The sequence below is a fragment of the Giraffa tippelskirchi genome, chromosome 1 (assembly GCF_054371585.1).
Source record: "Giraffa tippelskirchi isolate mGirTip1 chromosome 1, T2T-mGirTip1v1.2.pri, whole genome shotgun sequence".
In the NCBI taxonomy this organism is placed as follows: Eukaryota; Metazoa; Chordata; class Mammalia; order Artiodactyla; family Giraffidae; genus Giraffa; species Giraffa tippelskirchi.
The window spans coordinates 18,866,795-18,893,691 of record NC_137275.1 but is presented as its reverse complement, the minus strand read 5'-3'; the positions used below and the strand labels follow the sequence as shown (position 1 = coordinate 18,893,691).

The 26,897-nt window shown below is 43.3% G+C and overlaps 1 protein-coding gene across 1 annotated transcript in view; it reads right to left on the bottom strand.

The window, feature by feature from the left end:
- The window catches only part of SCD5 (stearoyl-CoA desaturase 5), a 169,480-nt gene that overhangs the window by 40,205 nt on the left and 102,378 nt on the right, over nt 1–26,897 (bottom strand). The window contains exon 3 of the mRNA XM_081583375.1: nt 3,595–3,800. Coding sequence (XP_081439501.1) covers nt 3,595–3,800 — 206 coding nt within the window. The remainder of the gene's footprint in view (nt 1–3,594; nt 3,801–26,897) is intronic.

Here is a 26,897-nt window from a genome sequence, read left to right as displayed (position 1 = left end):
ATTCCTTAAGGAATCTACCTCCTCGAGGGGGCGTGAACGACAGGACGGGTAAAGCTGGCTTCATGAATGTAGCTCTCTTCCTGTAGTTCAGTGATTCTTTCATTATTATTATTCATTCATGAGGCTGCATCAGGTCTTACGGCTTCCCTGGTGGCTCAGTGGTAAAGAGCCTGTTTGCAATGCAGGAGCTGTGGGAGATTCGGATTCAGTCTCTGGGTCAGGAAGATGCCCTGGAGGAGGGCACGGCAACCCACTCCAAAGTACTCTTGCCAGGAGAATCCCATGGACAGAGGAGCCTAGAGGGCTATAGTCCATGGGGTCACAAAGAGTTGGACACGACTGAGTGGCTGAACAACGAGCTTCATATGCTGAAATCGAATCCTCAAGGCAATGATGGGCTTCGGGAGGTGAATAAGTCATAAAAGTGAAGCCCTCATGGACAGAATTGGGCTTTTATGAGAGAGACCCCAGAGAGCTCTCTTGCCCCTTCTGCCCTGTGAGGACACAAGAAGAAGACAACTATCTAGGAACCAGGAAGCAGGCTCTCACCAGACACCAAATCCTCTGGTGCCTTGATCTTGGGCTTCCCAGCCTCCAAAGCTGTGAGAAATAAATGTCTGTTGTGTAAGCCACCTGGTCGTCAGTATTTTTGTTATAGTAGCACAGGCTGACAGTACTTCTATTCCCAACTTTCTGTTTACATTTTGTTTATTCATTTTCTCATAGGAAAAATGGAAGGCATGGGTTAACTGATTTGTAAAAAGCTCCAAAACTCAAGGGCTCTTTAGACTTCTATGAAGTGACAGATATAATAAATATTCTTGCCCCCATCCTTATCTGACTTCTCATCCTTCAGGTCTTGGCTTGGGAGTTAGTTTCTTCCAGCCTGCAGGGTGGGCTAGGAGACTCCTCTCTGTGTTCCCATGGTGCCTTACTCTACCCTATTATATATCATTCTCCTCCCTCTATAGTATAGTTATCTGTAAGTTAATTTGTGGGTTCCCTGCTAGTCTGCAAATTCTGGGGGAACTGAGACCAGTCTTTAAGACCGTATCCTCAGCTCTGACTTCCAGCAGGAGCTCAATGATATATGAAATGGATATGAATGGATGGTTTCTGAGACTACAATCCTTTGGCCACTGAACTGGTGATGAAAGATGTTCTCAGACATCTATTCAGGAAACATGCTGAAATAGTCTTTGTTCTTCTGCCTGCCTTTAGAGATAACTTTTGGACATATGTATTATGAGTATACACCTAATGAATCAGATTACCACATTGTTTAAAAGGGAAAACTTGACAAAAAAATTCCATTTTTATGGTCAGAGAAACTACACTATTATACTCAGCTCACTTCTCATGAATAAAATAGAAGATCCTCTGCCTTCTCATCTGAGCTCTTCAAATTAATTTAAGGTCTGATTGTCCCAAAGCATTACTAATTGTATAGCAACATCATTTATATCACAAAATTGGAAATGACATACATATCCTGTTGCAGAGTGATGGTTAAATAAACTCTGACACTCAAACAGTGAACTCATGCAGCCTTTGATAATGGTGCCTACAACATAATCTGAAGTTAAAAGGCAAGACATAAAATTACATAAGCAGCATGACTTTCATCATGTAAAAATATGCCAAATATATGCATAAGATGTAGAAGATATTACAGAATCTAAACTGTGGTTGTGTTTATGTGTTAGAACTGTGGGTGATTTTCTTTCTACTTCTCTGAATTCTGCAGATTTTCCTAGTTTACCCTCGTGATAAAAAAATCAGAATCAAGAAGTCATTTAATTGAAAGCATCTTATTATTTTCTGCTCTAAAACTTTTGGCTATCAATAACTTGTTGCATCCGCCTGAAAGAACTGTATGGAGGAGACAAAGAAGACCCTGTGGTGAAGCCAACAGAAGCAGAGGTTTGAAGACTTCCCTGGCGGTCCTGTGATTGAGAATCTTCCTTCTAATGCAGGGGACACAGTTCCCCTGGTTGGGGAACTAAGGTCATCCCTCATGCTGGCAACTAATCTCATGCACCACAACTACTGAGCCCACCACAGCAAAGACCCAGCACAACTTAAAAAAAAAAAAGAAAGCAGGGGGTGGACTGGAGTAGCTGCTGCCTGGGGCGTGATTCATCACGAATCTATCACTATGCGCCAGGCATTTCCCATCATTTTTGGTTTCATTATGTCCTTCACAAAAACTGTAAGAGACAGATACTACTGTTACCCCCATCTTACAGCCAAAACTGAGCCCTGGGAGCAGTCAACTCTTTTGCAAGGATGTGGAGGTGCTCAAGTGCAGGCCTGTGCAATCTGTCTCTTCCACCCTCCCTTTTCTCACCACCTTCGACGTGAGAAGAGAGGCTAAGGATCAAAGGGGCACATTTCTAAGCCACACTTCCTCTCATGCAAGGAACTTTGCGTCAAAGGTACAGACTCCATTTACATTATCAGGACATTCTGTTTGAGAGAACGCTTCAAATGATTCCTGCCTGTCAGTGGAGATGGTATCCAGGGACCATTTGTCCACGATACCATCTCAAGGCTCTCACTAGAATGCCATCCTCAAATCATCTCTCTTTGCACATAAATCCATTGTTTTGGGGGCAAGGAACCTATTTATAAATGCTCTCATCGTGGCCAACTCTGCTGATCTAAACCAACATGAGTTTCCCTGGTGGCTCAGATGGTAAAGAATCTGCCTGCAATGTTGGAGACCGAGGTTTGATCTCTGGGTCGGGTAGATCCCCTGGAGAGGGCAATGGCAACCCACTCCAGTATTCTTGCCTGGAGAATCCCATGGACAGAAGAGCCTGATGGGCTACAGTCTACAGGGTGGCAAAGAGTCAGACATGACTAGCAACTAACACTAACACATTGTGGCCAACTCTGCAGATCTAGAGCAACATGGATGCAGCCCAAGTCGGCTCCCTAGTGGAAATGTGAACCTTGGATGCTCCCCACTTGCAGCACAGTGACAGGAAGGCTATCACCGGGGGGTTGTTGAAAGGAGATTCACCCTGTAAATGCTGACGGGCTGAAACCGCTCAGCTGACACCGTGCATGCACGCAAGCATTTTGAGGCTCTTTGTTACCCGGTTATGTTTTCTCTGCACAGAAACCTTCTGGTGTTAACATTTCCAGGAGTGGGGGAGGGGAGACTTCACTAGAAGAGAATTCCGGGAGAACAGAGCAGGGGACCGAGAGGGAGGCCAGTCCCGCTGGAGTCCAGCGTATCACTAAAATAAAGCAAATCCTCTCTGCCCTCCTCGCCAGCCCAGGGAAACACGGACGAGTGAGTGAGGAAAACAACAGAAACATTCCATGAAATCAGTCGGGCAGATGGGTCGGAAAGAAATGACAAGTGGACTTACAGGAACTCCATTTCAAAATCAAGGTCAAATTCAAAACAAATGTGTGAACAGGGGAACAACATCATGATCAAAAAGGAATGAATCAACAGACAGCGACCCTACCAAGAAGATCCAACCTGCAGGGGAACTGCCTGGGAATATTATTACACCCCACTGGGCTCTGTCTCTGGGTCCTGTCCCTCAGGGCCATCGATGGCAACTGCTCACTTACTTTCTCTGGAACCGGACCACCGGGTCGGCCAGCAAGTCGGTGACATCAAGCTTCCTCCCCTTCTCAATGACGTCCCGATGCTTGCGGACAAACAGCCAGCCGATGTGGGAGAAGAAGAAGCCCCGACGGGCATTGTGCGGGTCAGCATCCGTCTCCGAGTACTTGTGATGGACTCGATGGTCCCTCGACCACTCGAAGATGTCGTTCTGCAGGGAGAAGGCAGACCTGCGTGAAGGGATCAAGCACCCTGGCACCTTCCCGAAAGTTCCCCAATTTCCCCCACCTCCCACCTCGCCCATCCCCACTTCCACCCTCACCACTGGCAGACTTGCTCCCACCCTCAACTCACAGTCTCTCAACCTCAAGTTCAACCCCTGGAGGTTGGTCTGGGTTGGTTTTCATCCAAACAAGAATACATCCTCACTTAGTAGGCATCTTAGCTTGTCCTTGCAATGTGTGTTAAATCGCTTCAGTCATATTCAACTCTGTGTGACCCTATGGACTGCAGCCTGCCAGACTCCTCTGTGCCTGGGATTCTCACTTAGTAGGCATCTTAGCTTGTCCTTGTGTGTGGGCTAAATCGCTTCAGTCATGTTTAACTCTGTGAGACCTTATGGACTGCAGCCTGCCAGGCTCCTCGGTGCATGGGATTCTCCAGGCAAGAATACTGGAGTGGGTTGCCATGCACTCCTCCAGGAGATCTTCCCCACCCAGGGATTGAACCCGGGTCTCCTGCATTGCAGGCGGATTCTTTACTGACTGAGCCAGGGAATTAGGGTGTGCCCATGGTAGGAGGTTCCGGCTTGTTGAGTGAACTAGTAAGGAAACCAGAAGAAAGTTCTGGTGGGGACTACTGAAGCCCACTGGGAGATCATTCATGTCCAGAAAAGAGACATTCATCCTCAAGGAGAGAGGCAACCCTGAGTATAGAAGGAGGTTAGTTCTTGGGCTGACTCTATCCTTCCTCCTTCTCTTCAATGGGCTTCCTGTCCAACACACCAGAGAACAAGAAGTCAGTAAGTAAAAACCCAAAGAGCTGCTTCACCAAGTCTCTGTAAAATGCCAAGGCACAAATAATACTGTCTGAGGACTGCTCTAACAGTGTGTCACAGACAGGAACGGGGCGGACTGGGCTCTTTGAGGAATCTGGTCTGCTTGGCAGCATCCCATGTGGAGAGGCAGGCGGCACTCACTGGAATCCCAAGAGAGACTCTGGTGCCCAAAGAAGCAGACACGTCGGAGTCCAGCAGATTCTGCCAAACCCACAGATGGGGCAGGGCTCAGGCTGTTGGCCTCATGATGGGAGACAGTGTCAGGGTCTGGAGGTCCTAGGTGAGCCATCCGAGGAAGTATTTCAGGTGAAACTGTTAATGAAACCTGAGCTATAGCCATGGGCCAGAGAGATCTATAGATTTTTTTCAGTTTATACTCTGTTTTGTTTTTAACTGATAATGCTTTCAAAACTTTGAGAATGGCAAATTAGGTAGGGAAGTAGCGTTTTTGATAGGAAAATTGCAGCTGACCCTTGAATAACATGGGTTTGAACTGCACAGGTCCACTTATACGCAAATATCTTTCAATAGGAAATGCTATAGTACTTCATGGTTTGAGGTTGGTTGACTCTGAGGATGTAAAGGAACCACAGGTAGGAAAAGTCAATGAAAAATTATAGGTGGATTAACCTCCGAGTTGTTCAGGGGTCAACTGAAAATAAAATAAAAATAAAAGTATATAGTGTATAATCCCTTTAAAAAGAGGTAATAATGTTTTATACTGTACTATTCAGTACTGAGTCATGCTTTCATTAGGAATCTGTCATTTCACAGATATTGGCTTCTTCCTAATGATGAGAAGAGAGAGAATTGCTTTATTCTCAAAGTTTTAACAGTTCTTTTAATCAGAAAAGGATTTATGGAGTTTTGTATGTGTGTGTGTCTCTGGCTCACCCAGTGCTGGTAGAAGGTGATTCGATCTTGTTTATCTTATAACTTTAAAAATTTGCCTAACACGTTGGTAATGGGACAAAGAGGGAAAGTACAAAGACCTTAAGAAGTATATGCTCAGCTTTGAATACAAAGAGGGAAAAAAGGTGCTTAGAAGTCTGTGTAAGGCGAAAATTATAGCTTGGCTTACCGTGATAAGAAAGAGGTCTTTAAATTTTACCAGTGTGTTGAAACACAGTGGTTGGAAAGAGTGAAAGCATTCATTACTTATAATCACAGAATCTGGAGTCAGGAAGGAATTGCAAATGTCAAGATCACTGCAGCCTGGGGAATAATTTATTACTTTTTCATCTAATTTATTGCTTTTATTGCAAACCCATATGAACATAGGAAGGAGGGGGAACACTCTGTCCCCAGTTCACAGATGGCAAAATAAAGGCTTAGAAGATATGTATTCAAGTTCATCTAGTAAGTCAAACCAATCACGGAACAAAGATGGAGCTCTTTCGGTTCTTAGTTCACATTCATTTCAACAAGATTATTTCCCTTATCCTTCAGGTTTAGGGGAGAGGGAATCTTTGAAAGAGAAGTCTCATTTTTCTTGTTAAAAGGTTATGTTGACTCTTGAATTTATTACATTGCAATTTTATAAAAACTAAGTGGAGGGCTCCAAAGGGCTAGAAACATTATTCTTATAAAATTAAGCATGATCTAACAACAACAAAAGAGTGATAATGAGGACAAGTTGGAACAGAGATGTTTCTTTAATTTCTCTCACCTGGAGACCTTCCCTACAGAAGCTACTCTGAGTGAAGCAATGGAATGAAGCAAGGATTTTGACCACATTCCAAATAATTGAGCATACAATTGAGCCCAAATACTTTATGATGTACTTTGAAAAATCTTTTATTTATTTTTTACTCTAAAGTTGAGTCCAATGAAAAAGTGACTCAAGGAACAAGATGTAAGGCAATAAATAGGGCAGAAAGGAAGCAAGGGTCATAATGCTAATCCCTGGGGCTTTTTCTTCCTACTTCTCTGCACTTTGTTTCCACCCTGAAGTGGTTGGGTGTGGAAGCCAACGTGGGAACAGCATTCGTGTTTGATGAAAAGGTGTGTGCACCAAGGGTGTGTCTGGTACAATCAGTAAGTGAGGAAGTGAAAGCTGACGGCTGGTAAGAGATGGCAGCCTTCCATCAATGAACTGTCTGTCAAGTCTGCGTATTCCGTCTGCCCATGTTCTGTGCGCACATTTTAGCAGGAGCATGATGTTGAATCCAGCAGCAATTCCTGAAGTCTAAATACATACACTTTCCTACCAATCAATTAACAGATGATGCAACTTAGAGCTTGTACTTCCCAGTTGGTTCTGGTAGATTACGGTCTTAATACCCCATTACCTTCAAAAGTGGGCACTCACCACGTTTACTGATCATTCCTGACAGAGGGAAAGACTGAGGGCAGGAGGAGAAGGGGACGACAGAGGATGAGATGGTTGGATGGCATCATTGACTCGATGGACATGAGTTTGAGTAAGCTCTGGGAGTTGGTGACGGACAGGGAGGCCTGGTGTGCTGCGATTCATGGGGTCGCAAAGAGTCGGACATGACTGAGCGACTAAACTGACCTGATAGAAGATTGTTGGTGGTGAAGGGGGCTACATTAGTTCTAAGACACTGGCTATAACGAGGCACAGGTGGGCGTGGGGCGGGAGGAGTAGGAGAGGAAGAGAGCTTATCAGGAGGGCATCCCTCAGTGGCAGGTTTATTATCTAAGGATCCACATGGTGTCCTACTTTGTGCTGTCCACGACAAATACAGTGCAAGCCACTCATGTGACTTGAATTTCCCTAGTAACTACACTAAAAAAGTGAAATTAGATAAGTGAAATCAATTTTACTCATATATTTTTACTAAACAGACTACATCCAAAATGTCATTCAATATATTATTAGCATAAAATCATTCATGAAATGTTTCACAGGACTTTTTTCTGGACCAGTTCTTCGAAACTGGGTATTTTACACTTCCTGCACACCTCAGTTTGGACCACCTACATTTCTAGTGTCACACACTTCAGCTGCCACGTGTGGCCGTTGGCTACCTTATTGAACAGGGGAGGTTTAACCCATGACGTGGACACTTTTCTATATGTGTTACACTTTTAAAGATTTTTAAAAAGTCAAAGTTGCTTATGGATGACAGTGAGAAACTGGCATAAATCATATGAAGGGCAAATGCACTGCACATATGAGACGTGCTAAAATGGTGCGATTTGTTTTCTGGAGTTTATCTTAGGGAAATAATCATGGCTGTGTGCAAATGCTTAATCACAAAGATGTTCACTGAACTTGGAAAAACCCTGATTTTCCACATAACAGGATTTTACTTACTACCTTGTGATACATTCATTAGTTGAATACTATTTGTGTGTGTGTGTGTGTGTGTGTGTGTGTGTGTGTCCATAGAAATTTTCTGGAGAGAAACATGAAGTACACAGTCTTAGGGTTACATCAAGGAAGGAAGACTGGAAGGTAGGAGAAATACTTTTTATTCTATACTCAGAAATTTTTAACAAGAGCATCTGTTGGTTTTGTATTTCAAAACTAGCAAAAAGGGACTTCCCTGGAGGTCCAGTGGTTAAGACTTTGCCTTCTAATGCAGGGGGTGTGGGTTCAATCCCTGGTAGGTGAACTAAGAACCCCCATGCCTCAGGGCCAAAAATAAACACCAAAACATAAAATGGAAGCAATATTGTAACAAATTCAATAAAGCCTTTAAAAATGGTCCACACCAAAAAAATTTCTTCAAAAAACTGACAAAAAAAGGATACTGTAGTATTGACATGGAGAGGTGAGGTAGAAAGTAGTTAAGTGAAAGACAAAATAAGTGATACAGTAATGAATGCATTGGGCTTCCCTGGTGGCTCACAGGTAAAGAATCCACTTGCCAAAGCAGGAGACACAGGAGACACGGGTTTGGCCCCCAGGTCAGGAAGTTACCCTGGAGGAGGAAATGCTGGCCCACTCCAGTGTTCTGGCCTAGAGAATCCCATGGACAGAGGAGCCTGGTGGGCTACAGTCCATAGCGTTGCAAAGAGTCAGACACGAACGAGCATGAACACAGGAATGAATGGATTCTTAACAAAAATATGTATTTAAGCATAGAAAAATGTTAAAGTATATGTCAACCTGTTTACAGCTGTTTCCCCTAGGAAGTGGGGCAGTGGATGACTTTTAATTTTTTCTTTGTTTGTTGTATTTTCTACATTTTTATAATAATCAAGTGTTTCTTCTGTAATGTGAGGGTAACAAATTATTTTTAAGGTTTCTATATGCCTGAATCAAAACAATCAGCTTCTGCCACCAGCCCCATGTTAGGAAAAAATGATGAAGCAGTAATATTCATCTAGTAAGGCAGTCAGTGATACCTCTTTATATCACCCTTCTTTGATCTCTGTTCTTATGAGCACTAATCAACCAATCCCAACTCAAGTACAGTGACAGTGTCCTCAGTGAAACCCACCCTGGGTCTGTATCTTTATTACTTCACTCTCCATCATAGATAATATCCCTAACCGGGTCTCTGCTGAGACTGTAGAAACTGAAACTGATCCTGTGGTGATATTTCCCTGTAAGCTCAGCCTTTGCGTGTTCTCTGGGACTTGAGTAAAGGTAATCAATGTCAAAAGCTCCACTGAAGCAGATTAGAAAGAACCTGCTCTATCAGAACTACTTTTCTCCCAACCTCCTTTTATATTGAATATAAATTCTTGAGTCTAGTCCTCTAAATGGCACGAGGGGAAACCTGTCTTTTAAGGCCCACCTCATTTGCTCTGGGTAGTAAGATGAAGACCAAGTGTGAACAGCATTTAGCTTGTCCCAGTCAACAGATCTAGGACCAGAATCATTTTTTTTAACTTTTCATTTTGTACTGGAGTACAGCTGATTAACAATGTGACAGTTTCAGGGGGACAGCAAAGGGACTTAGCCATACATATACACGTATCCATTCTCCCCCAAACTCCAGCCCCGCGCCCCCCCATCCAGGCTGCCACATAACAGTGAGCAGAGTTCCCTGTTGAGACCAGTATCACTGACTGGCTTTCCCCTAGAGTAATGGCAAACAGATGCTTGCTTCTGACCAGACACCAGTGTGGCTATTTTGTCCCCTAATTCAATTGTGTGGCTGCTTAGAGCTCCAGTACTCTTGCCTGGAAAATCCCATCGACGGAGAAGCCTGGTAGGCTGTAGTCCATGGGGTCGCTAAGAGTCGGACACGACTGAGCGACTTCACTTTCACTTTTCCCTTTCACGCACTGGAGAAGGAAATGGCAACCCACTCCAATGTTCTTGCCTGGAGAATCCTAGGGATGGCGGAGCCTGATGGGCTGCCGTCTGTGGGGTCGCACAGAGTCGGACACGACTGAAGCGACTTAGCAGCAGCAGCAGCAGCAGCAGCAGCTTAGAGTTCCAAAAGGGAAAGTTTACCAGGTGGTCTCAAAACACACCCCAAGGTAATTCCACTTGTATTCGTAATACACCTTCCTTTCCAGTCAGCAGTGAAAAAGAAACTAAGACCAACATGTCAGCTTTGAACAGGCAAGTTTTAGAGTAGAGTGTGTGTATGTGTGTGAGTCTTTTGTGAGTAATGGCATCCTGTCTTGAGAAAAGAGTTGTTTTATCAAGGGGGTCAAAGAGGGAAAGACGCTGTGGCCTCCACTCTTTAGGGACCCTAAGTCTCATTCGAAACAGACTTTATCTCAGTCTCCAAGTCTGAATCTCATCTTCCCCAGTTCAGATGACAACACTGCGCTATTCACACAGTGAAGAACGTCCGGGGCTTTCCCCACAGTTGATACTGGGTCAGTATTGATTTCCCTCCAGATAACACTGACAATCTGTAAGAAGGGCCCAGAAAGTCCCCAAGAAGGCCTGGCATCCGTCTTCACCACCTGGCAAATTGCAACTTCGACAAAACAAGTCCCCACCTGCTGTCTGGCCCTCATGTGGCGCTAAGCCTGGGGAAGTTTTAGGAGCCCTGCGAACGTTGAAAAACCAGTTTTAGCATTTAAAAAGTGTTTGCTGACAAAACTTAAAGACTGCAGGGATGACTCATGTTTTCTTTTATTCCTCCAGGATTTAAATCTCTCACAAAGAATATATTTGTGTAAGACATATTTTTAAGATAGCTTGGGTAGTCCTCTTGGTAGACTCCTCTGGTAGCTCAATGGTAAAGAACTTGCCTCCCAACAAGGAGACATAAGAGACGTGGGTTCGATCCCTGGGTTGGGAAGATCCCCTGGAGGAGGGCATGGCAACCGACTCTGGTATTCTTGGCTAGAGAATCCCATGGACAGAGAAACCTGGCAGGCTACAATCCATGGGGTCGCAAAGAGTTAGACTCAGCACCAGCACCTTGGTAGATTAGTTTGCCTTCTGTGAATCTTTCCAGTTTGGGTTTTGGATGATTTCGGTCTGTGATGTGACTATTGTTTTGTCTCCTAACCTAGATCTCTCTCACTTGATGAGTCAAAATTTCAGGGAAGAAAGGACCTGGAAAACACAGTCCAGTCACCATAGACACATCGCACTCCCAGATTTTGGTTTTTAAATAACATTCCCCACTAAAAAGGAATCAGAACTCTTTGGTGGAATGGCTGGTGGCAGGACAAAGGCAGGAAAAGCACAAGAGGAACATGGTATCTTTTGTTACGCCAGAAAGTAAGGAATTGCTCCAAAATATGATGGGGACCTATCAAAAGGACATAGGAGTCCATCTGCAGTGCTCCCACTGAACAAACGGGGGTACTCTGATGAATAATTTGGGTGTGTTAAGATGAATAATAACAGGAATGGATTAATAAAATATGAACCCACAATAAATAAATAAGAAGTAAAATGCCAACCAACAAATGTAGAAGAAATAATGGAGCTAGAAAAATCACCATTTTGCAGGTGCCTTGGCAATAACCAATTCAGGCAAGACTGACCAAGGTGTGCTAAAATTACTAAAATCAAAAGGTTGATTAAAATAAAAAATTTATTACATCGGCTCATAGGATCTCAGCATAAATTACTCATATGGAAACATAGTAATCTTACCGTGGAGAAACAGGGTGGACACTACCTTAGCTAAGTGATTTATGTTCATACCACCAATAATACGATAAAGTGATATCATGGGCCTCTTGTCTGATGCTAGGACACAAGATCATTAATGCGCATTCCTGCCCCAAGTGTCCAATCTGAATGAAGTCATGAAGAAACTTGAGCAAACCAAAAATGAAGAGTATTCTGCAAAATAACTGGTCTGTATACTTCAAAAATGTCAATGTCATAACTTCGAAGAAAGACCAAGGAACTATTCCAAATGAAAGGGACTAAAGGGACAGGTCAACCCACTGTTATGTAGGATCTTGAACTGGTTCCTGGGCTAGGACCCTGGATACAGTACTGTATCAACATTAAATTCCCTGGTGTTGGTACAAGTATTGTGTTCCTGTGAAATGTCTTTCCCATTAGGAAATGCATACTGAAGTATTTAGGGATGAAGAGGCATGAAGTTGATAGCTTACTTGCAAAGGATTCACGAAAAAAATAACACAGAAGAATGCATACTCTATACACATACAAAGAAAGAAAGAGAATAATAAAGCAAATGAAGTAATATATTAACAATGAGTGAATCTGGGTGAAGGGTACACAGGAGCCCTTCATAATGTTTTTGCAACTTTTTTGTCAGTTTGAAATTATTTCAAAATAAAAAGTTAAACCTAAAAAGAACAAATGTCAGGGCATCTTTCTTAAAAACCTCAGTTTCCCCCTTTCACTCCATTCCTACTCCACTGCCCTTGTTCAGACTTCCATCAGTTTACCTGGACTCCTGGAAGGGCCTCCTGCCTCTAGTCCTTTCCCTTCCACGATACATTTGATAAACTGTGATCACACTTCACATACTCATTCCCCCCAAATATCTGTCATTCTCTTGCTTCTGATTTGACAACTTCACCATATCACTTTTCTCATCAAGCCTAAACATTTCTTCTTCTTAGCAATCAAATAGCTTCAACTGGCCTGATTATTATCTTTCCCACTTTCTTTAGTTTGACAAATATTTACTGAATGTTGGTATGTGCTAGAAGATAAAGAAGGAACAAGACAATCAAGGCTATGTCATCAAGGAGTTTACATTTTATGGAGGCATAAACATAGATCAAATCATTTCAGATTGGAATTAGTCCCATGAAGCAGATAAGTATGGGGAGATAAAAGGACGACATTGAGATAGGCAAAGGCTTTCTAATCAGATAACCTTGTTGTTCCGTCGCCCAGTGGTGTCCGACTCTTTGCAGCCCTGTGGACTGCAGCCTGCCGGGCCTCCCTGTCCCTCACCATCTCCCAAAGTTTGCCCAAGTTCATGTCCATTGCACTGGACATATATTCTTAGGCTGGGGGAGATACGGCAGGAATGAAACAGGGAAAAAGGAATTGTCTCAGGGAGAGGAAAGGAGTTGGCACAGTCCAGGAGTTAGGAGAAGACCAGCATGTCTGGTGGGTGGGGTGCGAAAGTGGTACAAGATGAGATCTGAGGAGTATTGTGATATAATAAAGATATACCTGTCCCCAGTGGTTCCTGGCAGAGAGCCTCAAAATCTGTTGGAATTTCCTAAATGATAGAAGTAACTTAACTGCATTAATTAGATGACTCAGTAGGGACCACTGGATAGCTTCAGGATTGGGGCTGGTCACCAGAAATATCAAGCATGTGATTAGAGTGCTGGCACTTTGGGAGGAGAAGGGGACTGGAGATAGAGCTCGGTTACATGGCCAATGATTTAATCAACCAAGCCTTTGTAATGAAACTCCAGTAAAAGCTTTGGATGCTGAGGTTCAGAGGAACTCTCTGGCTGGTGAACCCACGGATAGGCAGGCAAAGTGAGGCCCCTGACTCCATGGGGAGAGGCGAGGAAGCTCTGCATGAGGAATCCTCCCAGACCTCCCACTGGGTGTCTATTCCACTTAGTTGGTTCTGATTCGTACCCTTTATAATAAAACTGTAAGAGTAAGTATAGCACTTTCTCTAGTTCTGTGAGTTGTTCTAGCAAATTATTAAACCTGAGGGAACTGTGGGAACCCCTGAATCTGTAGGTATGAGGGGTCTGGAGACCCCTGCTTGTGGCTGGCATATGAAGTAGGGGCACCCATATCGAAGACTGGGGCTTTCCCTTGTGTTGTGTTTTGACTAAGTTACTAAGTCGTGTCTGACCCTTTGTGACCCCATGGACTGCAGCACACCAGGCTTCCCTGTCCTTCACTATCTCCTGGAGCTTGCTCAAACCATGTCTATTGAGTCAGTGATGCCATCCAACCATCTCATCATCTGCTACCCCCTTCTCTTCCTGCCTCAATCTTTTGCAGCATCAGGGTCTTTTCCAATGAGTCAGCTCTTCGCATCAGGTGGCCAAAGTATTGGAGCTTCAGTTTCAGCATCAGTCCTTCCAATGAATATTCAGGATTGATTTTTAGGATTGACTGGTTTGATCTTCTTGCTGTCCAAGGGACTCTCAAGAGTCTTCTTCAACACCACAATTCAAAAGCATCAGCTCTTTGGGGCTCAGCCTTCTTTAAGGTCCAACTCTCACATCCATACATGACTACTGGAAAATCCATAGCTTTGACTAGACAGACCTTTGTCAGCAAAGTGGTGTCTTTCCTTGTGTATCTGAAGCCAACGCGAGTGGTTAGTATTAGAATTATATTGAAGTGCACCCACGTGGGGTGGAAAAAGCATTGGTGTATAATAGCCTGACCGCACCAGGCTATTTATGTCATGATAACAAGGTTGGATTTCACTTCAAAGGCACTGCTCAGTCACTCAAAGATTTTCTTTTCTTGTTAGAGAGTGGTTTCATTTTCAGTAAGTTCTGTGTGGCTGCAGTATGGAGAGGGGCAAGTGCTGGAGGAGGAAGATGCATGTGTGGGGTTTTTGCAGTAGTCCAGGCTGAGACTAGAGAGTGGGAAAAATGAGAAGCATGCAGATACAAGATAACAACTGTGCAGCAGAACCTAAAGAGATGGGCTAAAATATTGGGTGAGGGATGATTAGGGAGCTAGAGAAATCATGGAAGACATCCAGATTTCTGACGGGGAAAACTAGGAGAGAAGTAGTTTTGGGGAGAGGATGGAGTAACAACTTTGATTCAAGGCACGTTGGTGTTAAGATGCCTCAGACACGTCCGATGAGAGATGCCATAGAGCCAGCTGGATCTGCAACGTGCCACACCAGTTTTCTCTTCAATCAGACTGATGTTCTACTGCTCAGGGACTCGGCGCAGTATGCCACAATCATTTCTCTCTCTCAGTGCTGTGCTGCGCTAAGTGGCTTCTGTCATGTCTGACTCTGTGTGACTCTGTGGTCGGCAGCCTGCCAGGCTCCTCAGTCCATGGGATTTTTCCAGGCAAGAATACTGGAGTGGGTTGCCATGCCCTCCTCCAGGGGATCTTCCCAAAGTGAGTGAAGTGAAAGTCTCTCAGTTGTATCTGACTCTTTGCAATCCCATGGACAAGCCCATAGAATTCTCCAGGCCAGAATACTGGAGTGGGTAGCCTTTCCCTTCTCCAGGGGATCTTCCCAACCCAGGAATCGAACCAAGGTCTCCCGCATTGCGGGCAGATTCTTTACCAGCTGAGAGACAAGGGAAGCCCAACCCAGGGATCAAATCTGCCTCTCTTATGTCTCTCTTTGAAAGCTGGGTTCTTTACCACTAGCGCCGCCTGAGAAGCCCTTCTCTGTCTCTATTGTTGCTCAAATGTTTCCCTAACTTCCCCTGCTTCTTCCTTGCCAATGCAAATCCTTTTCACCTTTTGAGTTTTCAGCCCAAAATTTTCCTTCTGCATTAGGCTTTATCCTAATACCCTACCCCATACTCCTATTTTTGCAGCCCTAAGAGTCAGTTTGAAGCTTTCAAGCAATTGAATGCCACATCGTCTGGATAGAGTCCTTCTTCATTATACACGGATCTAGCCTGCTCTAGCATATCATTAGTTTCTCATGACAAGGGCCATTTCATTTTCATAGCCTGTGTTCTTCACCAGCACATAATGGTTTATGCACCTTTAAATTCAAAGAGAATTAACTAGCAGATTTACACAAAAAGCTCTAAAGGATAAATAGGAGAAGATAAAGGGTAATCAAATGTGTTTGCCTTGTAAAAGAGTTTTTAAAAGGCAAAAAATTTTCTCTGGCATATGAAACTATAAATTTTACTGTTAATTAAAATTCTTGATTCAATGACTTCTGTAGCTATTGTACCTCTGGAGCTTAATAAAGCATGTAAAGCAGCATCCTTGAAACATTCCTGTGACAAGAGCTCTGGCTGGCACTAGAAGGAACTAGAACAGTATGATTGAAAAGGCTGAACTTTAATAAACAAGAACCAGAGATGAAAAACAGCTCAGAATCTATGGGGATCAGGTTGGGGATGCAGCTAATGGAAGGCTCCAAAGTAGCTGTTAGCTCTAGCTTTATTTAGCATCTTCATTAATGACTGGGAACAAGCCGTACACATTTAATAACATTTTTGGTTGGTGCCAAATTAGGGGGTGCTGCAGACATCATCGAGGGACAGAGAAATAACACAGATGGATCTAAAGAGGTTAGAAATAGGAAGAGAAATCATCACAATGAGATTTGGTTTAGGCAAAATGCAAATGAAGGCAGCTGGAAGAGAAATCATCCAAAATGCAAAATAATCAGTGGGTTGGGAAACTTAGAAAGCAGCAACATAAGAGTGTCTGGCCGGAGAGCAGTGGAATGAAGAATAAGCAGTGACAACCTGCTGGCTCAGCCCCAATGCTTGGTGGCAGGTACGGGAAGAAATGGCTTGTCAAGGAATTGCACTATGACACAGTCTCCTTCAACACCCACGCATTTTTTGGAGACAATGTGGAAAAAATAAACAAAAATAAGTATGATATTTGGCCCTTTGTTTTTCAGTTGTTGGAAAAGGACATGGCAACCCACTCCAGTATTCTTGCCTGGAGAATCCCCATGGACAGAGGAGCCTGGCAGGCTACCGTCGACAGGGCTGCAGAGTCGGACACAACTGAGCGACTCAGCACTTTTCAGTTGTTAGAAAAGGGATACGACTTAGTTTTTAATGCCCCTCAGCTTCAAACTTTCGTGGTTTCAGAAGAGACTGCCAGAGGGGAGTAGAGATGAGGAGAGAGGTGAGGAGAGGCTAGGGACAGAATACTGTTAAGATGCCCTGTCTCTGCACTCTTAAACATCTTGGGTATGAAAAGAAGGGAGAAAGCAACATTTAGCTTGAAAATATGTTTCAGAATAGATTCCAAATTGACAGAACTGCATGTGAAGTTCATCTTAAAAGTATCTTTCAACACAGGTGTGGAGCCAAATTCACACCTATCAGTAAAAATCTGGTGGCTATTTGTTTGCAAAAATACCCTCAACTTTACCAAGTGTTTCTTTCAATAAAAACTCTCTGTATCCCTTGAAAGTCTGTCATTATTTGTTTACAAAATTTAATCACCTTGAAATGCTTAGGAATACATCTGTAGTACAAAGAGAGTAAGATTTGTATAAGGAGTCTCTGCTATATTTGGGAAGGGTAACACAAGAGACCAGACTAGTCTTATTGGTTGGCATGTCCGTCTACAGTTACTCTCTCTTCTCAGACCACCTCAGGCAATTATCTTTTCCTTCCCTTGAGATGGTTTCCCTCACGTCACCTGTTTCCACTGACCTAGATCCATAACAAAGAAGGTGAAGCATCTTAGGTGGGTACAGCCATCTTCATCTCTACCTTAAATGGTACATTTTTCTTGGCAGGAAATATGTAGTTTATCCTACCAGGAAGGAAGGAAAATGCTGAGCCCCATGCAGTAGCCCTGGGAGAATTTCTTCTCTTTCCTGCCTCCCACCTCCTCCCCATCATCTCTCAGAGCGTCTCTCGATCCTGATGGAGTCACAAAGCAGCATGTATATAACAATGCTTTGATGAATCCATATATCACCAGAGACAACTGCCATTTCCTCCTCCAGGGGATCTTCCTGACCCAGGGATTGAACCCGCGTCTCCGGCTGTTCCTGTATTGGCAGGCAGAATCTTTACCACTGAGCCACCAGGGAAGCCCTATTTCTACTTAACACCAGAGGTGACCAGGAGGGCAAGATGCCCTCCAAGAAGGAGATGGTGTGAGGCAGGCATGCAAGTCATTATCCAAAACCACACCAGGAAGTCTTCTCTGGGCATCAGGGTCAGGACCACTTCTGTGCTGACTATTGACACAGTGGGAGGAAACCAACCACATTCACCCATCTCAACAGAAGGAGAACCTGTTTCTGCCATGTGGAAGAAAGGCTGCACATCGGAAACCTAGGGTAGCTGTTAGGGAAGGCAGTAGAACCTGAAAGAGGAGCTCTGCACTGAGTCAGGACCCAAGAGCCACGTAAGCTTCAGGATTCTTGAGCCTGTGGCATGTTCTGGGGTTTTCTTCTCCTTCTAACCAACGGTCACTCCATGCTGCTGCTAACACCCCAAGCTGTCCTCGAGGGCACTGCCTCACATGCAGTCTCCCTCCTCGACATGCACACCCCAGAGAGACCCAGCCTTAGAGGTGGGTCCCCGATCCTGAATCTGGTAAAACATCTTTGGGGTCTCATGACTGCGGTCTGAGGCTCATATGTGCCATTGAAATGCATGAGGCATGTCGCTCCACTGCCTAAAAGCTTGCAGTGCCTTTCTGGGGCTTTATTTTAATTTTGGGGGCTACATCACATGGCATGTAGCATCTAAGTTCCCTGACCAGGGATTGAACCCATGCCCCCTTCATTGGAAGCACAGAGTCTCAGCTACTGGATCAACAGGGAAGTGCCCCCAGGGCTTTTAGAATAATATCCAAACTCCTTGCCACTCCTGGCAGAGCCCTGCACTGGTGCGGCCCAGCCCTCCTCTCTGGCCTCTCCTATGATCACCTTCTCCCTCACTCACGTGGACTAGTCACATGGGCCATCTTGCTCCTCCTTGAACATACCATACTTGTTCCCACCTTTGACTCCTCCTTCTATCTGGAATGCTCTTCCCCTACCTGTTCCCTCCCTCAGGTCTCAGTTCTCATGTCAACCCCTAAGTGATAATTTCTCTAACCATTCTCTCTAAAGAAGTCACCCTCCCTGGCATTCTTTATCACACACTGTGTTTCTTCATCTCTTCTCTCTTTCTAATCTTCATTGCTTTTTGGGCTTCCCTTGTGGCTCAGCTGGTAAAGATCTGCCTGCAATGTGGGAGACCTGGGTTCGATCCCTGGGTTGGAAATATCCCTTGGAGAAGGGAAAGGCACTCCAGTATTCTGGCCTAGAGAATTCCATCTCTTTCGGAACAAGCCTGTTTATTCATTGCTTGTTTATTTGCTTTCTCTCCCACTGGAATATACATGTTCATGAGAACAGAGACCTTGTCCTTTTCTCCTCCAGTGCTGGGAATGACGTTTAGCACATGTATCTGCCAAATGAAGGATAAATAGACACTTGAATGCTGGGAGAGGCATGAGGGCATTGCAGTGAGAGGGTGACCTCTAGAGTCAAGGTGCCTGCACGTGAATTCCCCTTCTGTCACCTAAATCTGCATGTCCTTGGACAGATTACATAGCCTCTTTCAATGTTTTCATCTATCAAACGAGGAAAAGATCAGTATCTACTTTGTACGGGTATTGTCAGATGACTAAAATACTTAACGAAGTGCTGGTATGGAGTCAGTGCTCAGTAACTGTTGTTGTTTTGTTGTTATATAATTGCCAAAGTTCATGGCCCATGACTCTGAGATTCACTTGACTGTATTTATGAATCACACTGCAACTTCCACTTTCTGGTCTGATATGTAAAGAGCTTGGAAGTATTTACTCTTATCTTTTGTAACAAGAGAGAAAAAAGCCCAGTAAACTGAAAATCAACAAGTCTTCTTAGATCTATCAGAGAATTGAGGTCATAGGGCAAACTGCTGCACCAAAAGCTAGAGAGACAGACAGAATCACAGCCTAGATGGACAGACAGAATCACAGACTAGCAGGAGCAGAGGCCAGGAGGAAAAGCCTACAGCTGGCAGCAGCGTGGCAGGAATACTTTAAGCTGTAATTGATGAATTGCTGGAGGTTTAGTGTGGGAGAGCTTGGGAGCGAAAAACTCATGGTCGGGGGGGAGGGAGTCCAGTCCAGTCCAGTCACCCCCACACTTTCATGAATCTTCCCTCCAGGAGCCCTAGCAGGTTCTCACTATGATCAACCAAGAAAAACCCCCTTGCTCTTCTAGCAGGAGGAGAAAAGTAAACATTTTGAAATACAAGACAGAGCTCTCTGTTCCCCTTAGCAAGATCTCTTCTTAAGAGAAATTATTTCAGCAGAGCTTAATCAACTGGGATTTTACCAAAGCCTGACTAATCTGGGGGCGGGGGAGGGAAATACTCAGCTCCAGGTCAATGGAAGATTGAGACCTAATCATGGGATGGAGGAGGTGTCCCCTCAAAGGATTTTGTACAACAGGGGATTCAACAGAAAGAACTGAAAGCCTTAACTCCTGTTTAAGTTTCCAGGAAAACCCAGCAATGTAGGGACAAAAAAAGGTCACTAGAGGAAATTTTTGCCTGGAGAATCCCAGGGACGGCAGAGCCTGGTGGGCTGCCGTCTATGGGGTCGCACAGAGTCGGACACGACTGAAGCGACTTAGCAGTAGCAGCAGAGGAAATGTTAGCTTCAGCACTATAGATACAGCACATAGTAACATAGCCTAATTCCTAGCCAGATAAACAAAAAAAACCTCACACTAAAACCCTATCTCCTCAGTTCCTATTACCCAGTACATCACGTCCAACTCTTAACAAAAAATTATGGAATATGTCAAAAAGCAAAAAAATGCCATCTTAAAAGAAAAAGCAAGCATCAGAACCAGACTCAGATATGAGAGGGATGTTGGAGTTATCAGGCTGGCTATTTAAAATAATTACAATTGATGTGCTAAGGACTCTAATAGAAAAAGTGAACAACAGGCAAGCACATATGGGTTTTACAAGCAGAGTGATGGAAAGTCTAAGAAAAAATGAGAAGAAACCAACAGAAGTCAGAAAAACTGTAACAAATGAAGAATGTCTTTGACTGGCTCATCACTAGACTGGACATGGCTAAGGAAAGAATCACTGAACTTAAAGACATATCAATGACGGTCTCCCCAAACTGAAACGTGAAGAGAAAAGATGTTAATAGAGTATCTGAGAACTGTGGGACAATTACAAAAGGTATTAAATTGTGTGTAATGGGAATACCAAAAGGAGAAGGAAGGAAAGAAAGGAGGAAGGTGGGAAAGAGAAAAAGAGGGTGGGCAGGAGAGAAGGAGGAACAAACAGAAGAAATATTTGAAGTAATAATGGCTTAAAGAGATGTTTCTAACATTAAAGACAGACACCAAACCACTGACCTAGGAAGTTCATAGAGCAAGCACTAAGCAGGGTAAATAGCAAAAAAAAATCTATTGTTAAGCATATCATAGTCAACCGGAAAAAAAATCAAAGACAAAATGAAAATCTTGAAAGAAAGCAAAGACTGAGAAAAGAAACACCTTACCTGTCGAGAAGTGAGGATAAGAATTACACCAGGTGTACCATCTTTCTCTTAAGAAACATATCAGCAGGAAGAAAGTGGGGTAAACTATTGTAAATGTTGAAAGAAACAGCCACACACTTGAATTCTGTACTCAGAAAAGTTATTCTTCAAAAGTGAAGGGGAAATAAAGACTTTCTTAAATAAAGATTGAAGAAATTTGTCACCGGTAGATATGCTTGGCAAGAAATGACAGAAATTCTTTACAGAGAAGGAAAATGGTACAGGTTGGAAACTCAGATCTACAGAAAGAAAGAAGAATGTTAGAGAATGAATAAATGAAGGTAAAATAAAATCTTCAAATCTTATTATTCTTAATTGATCTAATAGGCAACAATTGACTTGCAATAATAATAGCAAAAATAAAATTGGTGAGTATAGCTTATGGACGTATGAAATGAATAATAGTGATGTCACAAGGGACAAGAAAGAGGAAGTGGGAATATTAGTGCATTTCCATGAAGCGGTACAGCGTTATTTGAAAGTGGACTTGGATTAGCTTTAAATGTATTTTGCAAACTCTAGAGCAATGACTAAAAGAATTTGAAAAGAAATATAATCGACATGTCAAGGGAGGAAAGAAAATAAAATCCTATAAAATGTTCAAATAAAACCAGGGAAGACAGAAGAAAGAGTGGAAGACAAAAGAAAGAAACAAAGAACAAGGGCAATGAATAGCAAACAGAAACATGGTAGATATTAATTCACATATATTAATAATCAATTTGAGTGTGAATGGTCTAAATATACCAATTAAAAGACAGGGACTGTTGGGGTGGATAAAAGAACAAGATCCAACTAAAAGTTGTCTACAAATCACACTGCTGAGCATCACAAAAGAACATCCATGTGTAAGCCAAGGGTCAGGAGACTTAAGTTTCAGTCTGGTCTATCCACTAACTAGTTTGCGACCTTCAACAAGTCACTGATATTCTTTCAGTTTAGTTCAGTCGCTCAGTCATGTCCAACTCTTTGCGACCCCATGGACTGCAGCAAACCAGGCTTCCTGTCCATCACCAACTCCCGGAGTTTGCTCAAACTCATGCCCATGGAGTTGGTGATGCCATCCAATCATCCAATCATCCATCCTCTGTCATTCTCTTTTCCTCCTGCCTTCAATCTTTCCCAGCATCAGGGTCTTTTCCAATGAGTCAGTTTTTCATATCAGGTGGCCAAAGTATTGGAGCTTCAGCTTCAGCATCAGTCCTTCCAATGAATATTCTGGACTGATTTCCTTTAAGATTGACTGGTTTGATCTCCCTGCTGTCCAGGGGACTCTTCAGCATCATAGTTCAAAAGCATCAATTCTTTGGCACCCAGCTTTCTTTATGGTCCAACTCTCACATCCAAACGTGACTACTGGAAAAACCACAGCTTTGACTACAGGTTTTTTTTTTTTTTTCCCTACACAAAATGATGGAGAAGGATGTGCACTCATCTTCTCCTTTGAGAACTCCAAAATTGCAACTTGCTGCTGGACAACCATCAACAAGAGAAAGCTGGATGCCACCAAAAAAAGATAACCCATGTCCAAGGGCAAAGGAGAAGCCCCAACAAGACAGTGAAAGTGAAAGTCGCTCAGTCGTGTCCAACTCTTTGCGACCCCATAGACTTAGTACATGGAATTTTCCAGGCGAGAATACTGGAGTGGGTAGTCTTTCCCTTCTCCAGGGTATCTTCCCGACCCAGGAATCGAAACAGGGTCTCCTGCATCACAGGCAGATTCTTTACCAACTGAGATATGAGGGAAGCCCATCAACAAGATGGTAGGCAGGGCAAAACTGCGTTTAGAATCAAACCCCATACCCGTCGCCTCTCTTTATCTTTCCGTAAAATAGGAGGACCGAGGCCAAATCCCTGTAGTTCCCTTACAGATTGAAATCCAGTGCCTCTCTACTAGGGTCTGATGAGTAAATGTGGACAGTAAGGGAGGGGACCGAAGCATCTACAGGTGCTTTTGGTTGGATTGAGGTCACAACAGACCCCTGCAGCCAGAAGGGGTATATGTGCATGAACACAACAGCCCAAGTCCAAAGTTGTGGGTACTCTGTGAAAACAAAACTCTTGGAGACCACTGGATGGCAGGAATCCCTCACCCAGGTCCATAGTTGACTGGAGAAAATTATAAGAAGTTCACAAGCAACCTTTTGATTGACTTATATCCTACTGGTAAGGAAGGAGAGTCCCTTGGTCTGCAAGGAGATGAAACCAGTCACAAACGACTGAGTGACTGAATTGAAGGAAGGAGAAAAAGCCAGAGAGGAATTCATGGGGTCTTTGCTGAATGCAAAGGTATGGAGGGGACAGAGGACTATTACAGCTCCTTATCTGGCATTCCTTGCCTATCACCTTTTCAGACTCAACTTTCCCACTACTGCCCTCTCCCCCATACACAGGTCCTCTGTAGAAGAAAGAGAAAAAGAAGTTTTGAACATTTCAGTCATATTTTTAAGATTGTTCTTGATGATCAAGATCTTGTTGGCAGCATCTAGCAAAAGCCCTGTTGATCCTCAAACAGAGGTAACCATGGCATGACTTGTCTATTTTGGCCAAAGGCATGACTATTCTTATGGAAGAAAGCAGAAGAGAACCTTTGAAATGATCTTTTAATATGCAAGGGGACATCAAAGGGAAACTGAATCAATGATGTTGCATGAAGCTAAAGTTTTAGGTCAATACCCTAGACTGGCAGATCACAGCACACTTTTTTACTTTCCCAGGTGGTTCTCTTCCTAAGGTTAAGTGGCCTGAATCAACTGCATTCTTTCCTCTGACTCAGGCATTATATGGAACCTGGCCCTTTGCTGATCTTAAGGAAGACACTGCTCATCTAGGTCTAAGTGCCAAAAGAACCTACATTTCCACCGGGAAACATCTCATTAGATGGAAGCCTACACAAAGGCAAGGTTTGTAGCTATGTTTGCAAATCACTGTATCTAGTGTGCCTAGTTCAGTGCCTGCCACATAGCAGGTGAAGTATGTGCTGAATTAATGAAGAAATCCACTATAGATGCGGGCCTGGAAGAAGCATGCATAGTTCAAATTTGATGATTTCTAAAAATACTTTGTTGTTGTTGTTCAGTTACTAAGTTGTGTCTGACTCTTTACAGCCCCGTGGACTGCAGCATGCCAGGATTCTCTGTCTTTCACTACCTCCTGGAGTTTGCCCAAATTCATGTCCATTGAGTTGGTGATGCCATCCAACCATCTCATCCTCCATCACTCCCTTTTCCTCCTGCCCTCAATCTTTCTCAGCATCAGGGTCGGCTCTTTGCATCAGGTGGCCAAAGTATTGGAGTTTCAGCTTCAGCATCAGTCTTTTCAATGAATATTCAGGACTGATTTCCTTTAGAATTGACTGGTTTGACTACCGTGCTGTCCAAGGGACTTTCAAGAATCTTCTCCAGCACCACAGTTCAAAAGCATCAGTTCTTCAGTCCTCAGCCTGCTTTATGGTCCAACTCTCATATCTGTACATGACTACTGGAAAAACCATAGCTTTGACTATATGGACCTTTGTTGGCAAAGAGATGTCTCTGCTTTTTAATATGCTGTCTAGGCTTGTCACAGCTTTCCTTTTAAGGAGCAAGCATCTTTTAATTTCATGGCTACAGTCACAGTCTTCAGTGATTTTGGAGCCCAAGAAAATAAAATCTGTCCTTGCTTCCATTTTTCCCCTTCTATTTGCCATGAAGTGATGGGATTGGATGCCATGATCTTAGTTTTTTGAATGTTGAGTTTTAAGTCAGCTTTTTCACTCTCCTCTTTTACCCTCATCTATTATTTCATTTAACAGTCACTGAGTATTTTCTGTGTAATAGGTACTAAAATACAGAAATGAATAAGATGGTTGCCAGTTCTCAAAAAGAAGATGGGAACAATATTCACTGAGTGCTACGGTAAGCTAGGCACGTATTATTCATTATTTCATCCTTCCAATAACTGTGTGAGGTAAATATCATTACACCCCCCACTCACCTTTTGCAGATGAAGGAACAGAGATGTGAACAAAAGCCTACATCCAGCAAATGCCAAAGCCAAGAATTTATTCAATGACCTGGATACTTCCTTCAACAATATATTTTCTCTTCAAAGTAAATTTAAAATCCCAGTGTGATGTTCTCTATGTGATGTTTTGTTAAGGAAACTTAGGTTTTCAAAAACTGCGTTACAAACAAACAGTTTCATTTGGAAAAAGAGGTTTAGGCTCTCAACTTCAAGTTATTTATGTTGGAATACATTCCAGTAATAGAGGTGCTTTATAACTACATGAAAGCTTGAAGGCTTCACATAGTTGAAGGCTAAAAATAATAAATTGCTTGAACAAAATAAATGAAAATTACTGAGTTAAGTCCTGAATAGTATCTAAGACCTATATCAGTGAGTTTCTAAATTATAATTATCATAACTCATTGTTAGGATAAACAAAGCACAATGCTGAACTAAGATGGCTGAATTCAAAGTGATGGGCAGTACAGCTCCCACTGCCAACAGTGAACAAAAAGAATATGAAACTGAGAAGCTGCCAGCTGCTTCTTTGTGCAAACAGCTTCCTCCTGGGACCCTGGTGCTTATTCCCAACTGTGCTTGAATTGTTCAGTAGATATTCATAATATGAACTGTGATCCCTAAGTGATGTATTGTGCTAGATCCTTTTTGCTTTATGAATGCACAAACAGGAGGGAAGCCTGAACTGGGAAATGAATTATTAAGACACAAGAGCAACTTAGATAAATATTCAAGGTCAGGCTGTCTTGTAGGGATGGGATGTCCATTGTACAGGTGGCCACCTGACCTGAACATCTGAGGGTCAGAGAGAGACTTCCAGGTCACCTGTCTCCCTGGGCCCTAAAGCAGTTTTGGGAATCACCATTTCTTCCCAATAGATTGAAAATACACAGGGCCTGGAATCATCTGCCCTCACAACATGGGCAGAAATTTTGAAAACAAGTTATTCCCACCTACTCTGTTTGGCTCAGAGGAGGAACTGGGAAAACAGAGATTCATGATCAATCCAAAGTTCCAGCAGCTCAGAAAGTGCCCGCGGTGGTGGGAAATGGTCTAGGTAGGACAGGCAAATACTTCAAGGATATGGCCCAATCCTAGTGTGGTCATGACCCCTCTTATATTTGTGTCGTGATTGCATAACGACTCTGAAATTGAAGTCATATTCTTATATTTACAGATGAAGAAACTGGAGATGAATAAGTCAAAGCTAGCAACCATGAGAGTTAGTTGCTCAGTCATGTCTGACTCTTTTGCAACCCCATAGACTATAATCTACCAGCCTCCTCTGTCTATGGGATTTTCCAGGCAGGAATACTGGAGTGAGTGGCCATTTCCTTCTTCAGAGGATCTTCCTGAACCTGGGTCTCCTGCATTATATGCAGATTCTTTACCATCTGGGCCACCAGGGAAGCCCAGCAACCATAAGGAATGGAGTGGAGTGGAGTGAAAGTCACTCACTCATGTCCAACTCTTTTGCGACCCCATGGACTGCAGCCTGTCAGGCTCCTCTGTCTATGGAATTCTCTAGGCAAGAATATTGGAGTGGATAGCCATTCTCTTCTCCAGGGACTCTTCCCAACCAAGGGATCGAATCCAGGTCTCCTGCATTGCAGGTGGATTCTTTACCATCTGAGCCACCAGGGAAGCCCAGCAACCATCAGAGTAAGAATTAAATCTTGAGTCTT